This window comes from Heterocephalus glaber, unplaced genomic scaffold, assembly GCF_053883595.1.
Source record: "Heterocephalus glaber isolate CG9 unplaced genomic scaffold, H.glaber_assembly_v1.0 deba00001504, whole genome shotgun sequence".
Classification (NCBI taxonomy): Eukaryota; Metazoa; Chordata; class Mammalia; order Rodentia; family Bathyergidae; genus Heterocephalus; species Heterocephalus glaber.
Genome location: NW_028258324.1, coordinates 27,472,516 through 27,482,664, shown reverse-complemented (window position 1 = coordinate 27,482,664; position 10,149 = coordinate 27,472,516). Strand labels below are relative to the sequence as shown.

Below are 10,149 nucleotides of genomic sequence, written 5' to 3'. Positions count from 1 at the left end.
CTACTTGAGTCTTTAAAAATTCTGTGGATACATATTTAAAGACAGCATTGTTTCTCTGGTGTGAGAAAATGAAAGTCAAAATAAGAACTAAAATGTATAATAGATATTGGGAAATGGGAAGAAAATGTTCAAATGGGAAGAGGAACAAAGGAGGAGGGAGGGCACAAGGATGGAAGGGTCAAGAAAAAGAATTTTAAAATAGGAAAAAATGGCAAGTTTTGTACATAGGGAGGGGAGGGGGCTGGAGGGGGGGAATGGGATAAAATTAAAATAAAATTTATTATAAATTAAAAATAAAAATCCTGTGGATATACTACTTGAAGCTTTTAAGACGCAGGCATGGTGGCACATGCTTATAATACCAGCATTCAGGAGCCTGAGGCAGGAAGCCAGCCTGGGCTACCTAGTGAGCTGAAGATCAGCCTGAACTAAATAGCGAGACCTTATCTCAAAAAACCAAACCAAACTAAAACAAAAAACTTTTAAAAAGAACCCGATGTGTTACTATATAGGAGACTCTTACAAGTTAAGAATAAAGTCAAATATGGAAATGGCCAAAGGAAAAGGAAAAACAATTCACTAAAAAATACAAGTTAACTGTTAAACGTAGGAAAGTACATTAACACATGCCGAACAAAAAGAAATATGTATAACTGTAACAGTATCATTTCTTCTTTCTCAATTTGGCAAAAATCCAAAGGCCTCTAACATTTGATAATACACTTCCACTGGTAAAAGTACAAGCCTTGAAGGTAATTTGGAAGGATTCATGAAAATTTAAATGTGCAGTTCAGAATCCAGCAGTCATATTATCCTTCAAAACAGAGGACAGCAGGCAAGGATATTTTATCTATTTGAACCAGTGAATCAGAGTAACCTAGATCACAGGCTCTAGAATCAGACTACCTGAGTTCAAGTCCCACTTTCTAGCTTTGTGACACTAGCAAATTTCTTAATTTTTTGGCCTTAGGTTCTTCATTTATAAAGAATAACATTCATTTTGTAGAATCCTGTTGTGAGAACTATATAATACATGCCTAGTAATAAGTAATTTATTATTGACAAACTCAGAGGCAAAAACAATTGAATTTAAAATATTTTTATTCATTATACAGTAAATACTGTCCCCAATTAAAAATCAATGTCTCTTAATCTGTCCAGCTTAACTGAAAAATTCAGATATTTCTTTTCTTTATCATGTACTGACATGATACAGGATGTAAATGTCAATTAATAGACAATTATTAAGTAATTTCATACATATGCAGAATCTTGGATAAATGGTTAAAACTGCAGACCAATATTAAATGTAGGCACATGGACATTTCAGATACGCCAATAGGTTTAACAGAGATGTGTTTGCACTGATTTTTAGTAATCAATTTGCTTTCAGTCAATCTTTAAATACCCAATTCCAACTCTTCCAGTTCCTGAAGAATGGCTGTCTCTTTTTGAATTTTCTCCAACTAGAAAAGTATAAAACAATGAAGTGATTAAATTGGAAATGAAATAATTATTGGATTTGTAGTATGGCAGAAAAATTTAGAGAAGCAATAGTTCTTACACTTTATCAGATACACTGGAAAACACAGATTAAAAATACTGATTAGAAATAAATTCTAAATTGCTATCTGAAATGAATCAAAGGAACAAAGGACAGAAGCTGTCTTACTATCTCCCTTTCTACACTTGGCCTCAAAACTGCTAAGGACAGGAAGGGGAAAAATGATAACTGAAATACAAGAATGAAGAGATTAATTTGTATAATACACTGCCACCATTCTTAGCAGCTGTGGGGGACTGCCTTATTGATTTTTTTTTTTTTGGTACTGGGGATTGAACTCGGGACCCTGCGCTTGCACGGCAGGTGCTGGAACCACTGAGCTAAATTCCCAGCCCACCTCCTTATTGATTATGCCCAAAGCAGGCTGTGAGCAGTGCAGGTTGTTCAGAGTTTTGAGTGAGTTTGGCCAAAGGCTACATGTCGAGATCAGAGTGACTCTTATTCAAATTCCGTTCCCACAATTAAAACCTTCTTAACTAGAAGAACAAGGTTATTTGCTAACTACAACCCCATATTTTGTCTATTCATTGAAGAATGCTTTGTCTTTTCCTTTATAAGCCTTGCCTGCATCAGTAACATGTTCATAGCAACTGCATGTCCCCTCAAATAGCCCCTTTACCCCAATCTGACCATGATGTCATCAATAAATAGCAGTGGCTTGGACTGGACAAGCTCTTTGCTGGTCACTCAGCACTGGCTGTCCTGGCTCCCCATTTCTCTGTCTCTTTAATTCTGTCTTTGAGTCTTTCTTTTAACCTTGCATCATTGCACTGAGCAGGAGATCAGAACCTGTCAAAGGCGTCTCTGATAAGCAGTGACAGCATTAACATGGCCCTCAGGAAGAGTACCTGTTATTCACTGTAATCTACTGTATATCATATCCTTCCCTATTAAAGGTTAAAACTTTTAAGAAGTACACATATTACAAAATAAGTTTAAGTCTTTGTGCTCTTTTTTTCTGATTAAATATTTACTTATAACAAACAGGGAAAGGTAGTAACGACTAGTAACTCAAACAAAAAATGCAAGAAGATACCTGATTTTTTTCTAGCTGTTTTCCAGCTGCTGCTTGTTCTTTAAGTTGTTCAATTGCTTTCAGTTTCTGCGAATATCAAGAATTGGTCAAGAGAAAGAAAGGAAAAGGCTAGTTCTTTTTTTTGTGCCGGGGATCGAACTCGGGACCTTGCGCTTGCGAGGCAGGTGCTGGAACCACTGAGCTAAATCCCCGGGCTGGAAAAGGCTATTTCTAATGTGAATTTTCTCATGAAGAATTCAATAATGATTATGAAACTTGAATCAAGTAGAATTATCTTACATTTCTATCAAAAATAGTCTGAAAATTAAAAACATGGGATCTGGCAACATTTTTTTTTAAGCTTTTAATGTTATCATTTGTGCATACACACACATATGCATGTATGTAAATATATCACTAATTTCAACACCCCGTTGTACCTGAACCATGTCTGCCGTTAACCACTTACCAGTTCAATTACTTAAATACAAGATGACCAAAAATTGCTTATTTTTTCATTAATTTTTGTTAAGATTATATAACAGGAAATATAAAATGACACCTGCCCAAGTGATGCTTGGGCTCACAAACAAACGCACTGTCCAAGTGACACTCAGGGTAAACTGTTAAGTGGTTAAATGGAACATCATAATGCAGCTAGGAAATACTCCAGAGACTTGGTTGTAATTTTATAAGTTAATTAACTTTTGGTCTCTGTTTCTTCATCTTTAATTGTTGTTATTGTTGCTTTGATAGACTAGGACTCAAACCCAGAACACTGGGCATTCTAGGCAAGCACTTTGTACTAAATTATAACCTCTGCCCTATTTTTTCATCTTTAAAACTGAGATAAAGTATGTTTCTACCTATCTTACAGATATATAATGAAATAATGAATATAGAAGTGTTCATTTTCTGTACAAATGTAGATTATTACTTTTAAAAATTAATAAAAGTAGTAATAGCCTTCAAGCATTTATGAATAGAATTAAAATGAGTACAATTCCTAAATCACAGTATTTCATAGCGGGAAAGCTACAAACTTCTTAGATATCACGTTAAAGTATCAAAGTATTCTTTTTCTTTACGTAATTCTTAGGTACACTCCTTTCCATATACACTTTTGTTTTTCATTTAAGTCTCTCACCTTCTTCAAATTCTTAATTTTTTTGTCTATTTCAGGGTCACCAAAAGTTGACTGAGAGATAGTGTTTTGTGGTACACTCTGTGGGGCAGGAGTGGGTGTCACATCTGGACTTTTGTCACTTCTTGCTTCCTGCAGGAATAAGTTTTAAAAATTCAAGTTAAAAAATGGAAACATTAAAGTACTTCAGACCACATAGTCTTAGTATATATAACACAGAAACCAAGCACTTCATTTTATATAAAGAATCTGAATTAAAGGTCTTGTGAACTCTGCTACACATTCCCCTACTAGACAAAAATGAAAGGACCTTATCAGAGTAAACTAGGAGATTTCTGAATCACTCAACCAATACTTGAGATTTCTGGATATTCTGGGATGTGCTATTACCATATATAGATGGTTTGGAAATGTGAGAGGGCCATGAAGGTTTCACTCTTGTGATATACTCCAAAACTATCAAGCATGTTTGAGGCAAGTGCATGTAACAAATGATGTTATGAGGAAAATATTCTTACCTTTCTTTACAATCACAGCAATTCAGCTAGGCAACAAAGTGCCATGGAAAAGTTTTTCCTATTTTGGAACATTAATGCCCAATATGGAACTGGGGGCCTTTGGAAAATGGTTAAATTATAAGGACCCCATCCTCAAGAAAGGGATTAGCATCCTATAGAAAAGGCTCAAGAGATGCGTCCTGCCCTTACCATCATGTAAGGATACAAAAAAGTTGGCAACAATGAGAAACGAGCTCTTTCACCAGATACTCCCTTGCTCTCAGACTCTCTTGGCTCTCTAGAACTGTGAGTAGTAAATTTCTGTTGTTTAAACATTACCCACTCTAAGGTATTTTGTTACAGTAGTCTGAACAGACAAGATACCCACTTTGTCTGAATCTCAAGAATGTGTTCACCATGACTTCACTAACAAGACGTTTCTAGCCTAGTTGGTCATACTACCATGATGAGCCATAGAATACCATAATGTCTCAGTTATCACAATGGTATGACTTTTCAACTATATAATCAAATACAACATTACTTTGGCCAGGTGTGGTGGCACACACCTATAATTACAGCTATTTGGGAAGCTGAGGCAGAAGAATTGCAAGTTTCAGCCCAGTCTGAAGAAACTGGTGAAAACTTGTTTTAAAATAAAATTTAAAAAGGAGTGTGGGCATAGCTTATTGGTAGAATAAAATTGAACTAGTATGTACAAGGGCCCGGGTTCAATCACCAGTACTGCAAAAAAATCCCCCCCCAAATAAAAACAAAAATGGAAAAAAAAAATTAGAATAATTGTGGGTATCTCTGGTAGATTCTCAGCTAAAGAATTTCATATGTCATATTACACTAAGTGACAAAATAGCTGTTCTGTCATACAATTTCCAGCCTCTCTTAAACTACACTTCACACAGGTTCTACCACAAAGGCTCTACAGCAAGGAACACACTATAGCCCACTGGAATCTCAGGTTTTAAGATAGGGTCCAGCATCCTTCATCACTGCTACAGTATATATCTTTAATGTCCCCCAAAGGTTCATGTAGTAAACCTTAGTTCCCAGGTGCTACTGGGAGACAGACAGCCTTTCCGAGGTGTGACCTAATAGGAGGTTCTTAGGTCCTTGGGGGCATGCTTTTGAAGGTGATGGTGGGACCCCAGGCCCTGTCTCTCTTCTCTTTGCTCCATGGCTGGTGATGAGGTGAGTCATTTGGCTCCAATTCATTTTTGCCACAATGTGCTGCCTGCCACAGGTCTAAATGATGGACTGGAACTTCCAAACCAAGACAAAAGAAATCTTTTGCCTTTGTAAGATGATTATCTTGGGTACTTTGTTATAGTGATGAAAGGCTAACAGTCATCCATTATATAGACAGGATTACTGAGAAACTCACGGGCAAACACTAAGGAAAGATATTCCGGGTATTTAAAGTCTAACTACATTTTGTAACGTAACATGGTCGTTAGGACAACAGTTCCTTAAACTTTAATGTATAAAGTTAATTTAATGGCCTTTTGTTTGTGAAAAGATTAGTTACTAGTACCCCCAAATACCTTTGCAGCTTTTTTAGCTTCATGCTTTCTTTGATTTTTAAGGGCTGTTTTTGATAATGGTTTATCATGTCCTGGTTGTGGTTTCATATTCTGGGGTGGTTCTTCTTCATGCTATGGAAAATGAAAAATAAGCAATTTTGAAATGGAGTCCATGTTTTAAAAAATACATACAATAACAAATTATATACTTTTGCTAATACAGGATAAACTTATTTTATCAAATTTATCTCAATATCACTGGCAAAGAACATTTCAAAATTCTTATCAGTAGTGGTACACTCCAACTGTGAGAATGAAATTAATGAAGGTTTTCCTATTAGCTGGTATACATCTTTCAGGTACATATTTTTTAAAAAAAAACTAGCAAAATTCCCTTTAGTTTTATTTAAAGAACAGAGTTTTTCTTAGCACTATTATAGATACATGATTCTTATGAAACCAGATATCAAAAACACCTTCTTCGGAGGTCTTTTCATCTGACTACTGTCAACAGAAACCCAGTTGCCTCACAAAAAGAACTACTTGTCAGATCTTTATTTGTAAAATCAGAGATTAGAAGATTAAGCAATGTTTAAACATAACATAGGAGTTAAGAAGTTACAGACATTTTGTTCAGTCAGGTAGAAAGGGCTGTTCTTTTGGGTTTTGGGAAGTGAGGAGTGGCACAACAGGGGCGTAAGAATATTTATTCTTAGGAAAAGTATCTACTTCCCTGAGTGCCTAATAACCAAATGACTATACAGCCCCTTTTACTTAGAAGAGTCCTGGTTTATTGCTATTGTGTGGTCACTTTTCTTTTTTTTTTTGTACCAGGGATGGAACTTGGGTCCTTGCACTTGCGCAGCAGGTGGTGAAACCACTGAGCTAAATCCCCGGCCCCTGGTCACTTTTCTGATAACACTAATAATACTGCTGCTCATTGTTGATGCACCTTTATTTCCTAACACCATTACAGAAACTCAGGGATTAACTGGTGTTCTTTTCTTTTTTTCCTTTTTATTTTTTAAATTTATTTTTAATTGGTGTTCTTTTCTGAGCTTTGAAATGCTAACATTTTAAAAGTATTCCAGAATCCGATCAATATTCTGGTCATCATAACTTTAAAACAAAGGTGGGGAACTAATGGCCTGAGGATAACAAATGTGTTTTGAAAATTGGGAAATTTCATATAAGCATCTAGATATACTGTCTTGAAAACCAAACATTTTGACAAATTAAACCTAAAATTTCCTAGGTAAAGAATGAGTTATTACAGTATAGCTGCTATAGCCTTTACAGAGGTCATGAGCTCTCTCACTTACTATTCTCTCCCACTTACTATTGCATTACATACTAGCCTAGCTTAACAGACACCTGCATTTGAGCTCCTGAGCTACAAAGTCAGTATCATGCTGTTATCTTTCCCAGAAATTAAAAATATGAATTCTTTTAAATTAAACCTCATTGTTAGCTCAACAAGGTGAGCTGCTCACCATCTTCAACAGTCAATCCTTAATGATTTTCATTCTAGGGTTTATATTCTATTTTTTTTTCTCTAGGGTTTATATTTTAATCATATATTAATTAAGTAACACAAGAACAAAAGAAAAAGTTCTAAATAACTCCACACACTGGAAAATTTTTCCTACCGAAGTAATAAAACTTTACTTACCAATTTGGAATTGGTGATTGGTTTATTTCTTAAAGCTGGAGGTCTATAAGCTGTTGCAACCTTAGGCTCCTCACTGGGTACTTCACTTGGAACTGCTTGGTAAGTTACTGTTTTTGCTGGAAATATTCCATCCAAGAATGGCTGCCAAGAAACCTGCCACAATTCTCCATTTGATGGGACATCATACTTGTGCAAGATAGAGCCAGTATAATGCCAAATCTTGTACCCATTATTAACACGTAACCTGGGAGCACATGTGGCTGTTAAGATATGCTCACCATCTGGACACCAAGCAAAATACGTAGAATCAGAAGCTACTGGTTTAGAAATAAGTTTGTAGTTTTTAACATCCCATACTTCCATTTGTCCCCTCAGATTTCCAAATCCAGCTAGTACTAATATATGTCCATGAGGGCTGTAGTAGGCTGCATTTCGAGGACCAGTTCCAAAGTCAAACACCGGATCACATTTCAAATTGAAAATTGTTGCTTTGGCGGGCATAAAACCATATACAACACAAAATTCAGTTGAACTAGAATTCCAAACTACATCATAAATGGGGCCATTTTTTGCTAGAAAAAGATGTAAAACCCAAATTAGCAATGAAGAACTGTATGAATATATTTATTAGCACATTATGTAATACTCATAAATACTTCAAACAGTAAAGAAAATCCCTCCCAAAATGTCAAGACATATTAATATATTCCCATGTGATATACTATGAGAATTGCTGTATAACATATGACCATATAATTATTTAAGAATCTCTACTGAGGCTGGGCACAGTGATGCACACCTGTAATCCTAGCACTCAGAAGGGTAAGACAGGAGGATTGCTGCAAGTTTGAGGTCAGCCCAGGCTACACAGTGAGAAAAAAAAAATTTCTACTGAGTCTTAATTTCTTTTTAACATTTTGGCAACGTGGGGATCACAAAGCCAATATAAATTTATGGTAACAGTTTCTGACTATTAAAAAACAAAAAATTATTGAGATGAGATCTAGCTTTTTGTGCCAGATGGTCTTTAACTCCTGAGCTCAGGATTCTCTTGCCTCAGCCTCCCAAGTGCTAAGAATAAACTACAGGCCTATTTTCCTATACTAAGAACATATTTTTTGGAAGCAGTAATATATGCTCATGGTAATAAACATACAAGCTATATAAAAATATATACCATAAATAAGTCCTTCTATAAAAAGGCAACCCATTGTATTTTTGTTTGTTTTTTTGTTTTTTGGTACCGGGGATCGAACTCAGGTCCTTGCACTTGCGAGGCAGGCGGCAGAATCACTGAGCTAAATCCCCAGCCCTACCCATTGTATTTTTTGCATATCCTTTCAGAATATTTTTGTTGAAATAAAACATCTGTCTCTTATATACACATACAAATGACAAAGATCTAAACCTGTTATTTCATTTCGTACTTCATTTTGAAGACTTTTCTTCTTATTTTGGTGGTACTGTTCATATACACAGTGAGGGCCTTCTGACTAAGCTACATTCTCAGCTCTCTTGATTTTTTATTTTGAGATGAGATTTCATTAAATCACTAAGTTGCCCAGGCTGAGCTCAATCTTCAGCTCATCTTGCCTCACCCTCCCAGAGTGCTGGGATTACAGGCATGTGCCACCAGGCCTGGCTGAGATTTTTCAACATAAGCACATTAAGATCGATCTCATTCTTTTTCAACTGCACTATATTCTACTACAAACCTTGCTTTATCTTTCCCATTATGAATATATACAAATACATCTGTAGGAGTGAAAAAGTGCAAGGCCAAACAGAGTTTAGATTTACTTGGTAACATTATTACCAAAACGTCCCTCAGAGATGTTGTACCAACTTACATGCCTATAGACGGGTTCTGATGGCACATATTTCCCTTTCACTCTCATAACTATACAGTTTCTTATTTTTATCTTTACCAATCTATTAAGTAAAAAATTGTAGCTTGTTTTTTTGTTTTGTCCAGTACTGGGGAGTGAATTCAGGACCTTGCCCTTGCAAGGCAGGTGTGGTGCCACTAAGCTAAATCCCTACCCCTCTATCTTGTTTTATTCTATGTCTTTAATTATAAGCTAAGCATCTTTTAACATAAGTGATTTTTTTTCCTGTAGATTTTACTGTCCATGCCTATTATTATTTTGTAAATGACTGGACTTTTACTTAAATTTACTTGATATATTAAGAAACTTCAAAAACAAAAACAAAACACCAAGAATCTTTATCCTTTCTCATACTCATCCCTTGTCTGCTTTTTAAAAAAAAATATTACTTTATTGGTACATTTTAGGTATACAATATTAATGACATTCATCATTGGAAATTTGCACCTTTACATAATCTCTCTTGGTTCTTATTTTTCCCCCTTCCCCTGCCCTCCGTTCAACCCCATGTCTGCTTTTAAAAATTATACTTTCCCAGTGTTTTGTTTGCTCTCCTTATAGATCTCTTCTTCCTCCATTGTCATTCATTTTTTTGTTATTGTTACTGTTTTGCGACAGGGTCTCGCTAAGTAGTTCAGGCTGGTCATGAACTCACTATGTACTCCAGACTGGCCTTGAACTCGCAGTGATACTCCTGCCTCAGCCTCTCAAATGCTGGAATTACAGGCATACATAACAATGCCTGGCTGTGAAATCTGTAATTTTTCCATATTAAATTTATTATTTTTCTCTCTTATGATTTCTAGCTTGCTTAGAAATTCTTTTTCTAC

At 35.6% G+C, this 10,149-nt stretch overlaps 1 protein-coding gene across 2 annotated transcripts in view; it reads right to left on the bottom strand.

The window, feature by feature from the left end:
* Positions 1-1,083: 1,083 nt before the first annotated feature.
* Eif2a (eukaryotic translation initiation factor 2A) overlaps positions 1,084-10,149 on the bottom strand; it is a 39,771-nt gene continuing 30,705 nt past the window's right edge. For both annotated transcript variants that reach the window (XM_013071213.3, XM_004834451.4), the window contains 5 exons: positions 7,431-8,002; positions 5,780-5,890; positions 3,727-3,855; positions 2,601-2,666; positions 1,084-1,466 (listed from right to left, as the gene is read on the bottom strand). In XM_013071213.3, coding sequence (XP_012926667.1) covers positions 1,401-1,466; positions 2,601-2,666; positions 3,727-3,855; positions 5,780-5,890; positions 7,431-8,002 — 944 coding nt within the window. In that variant the 3' untranslated portion in view covers positions 1,084-1,400. The remainder of the gene's footprint in view (positions 1,467-2,600; positions 2,667-3,726; positions 3,856-5,779; positions 5,891-7,430; positions 8,003-10,149) is intronic.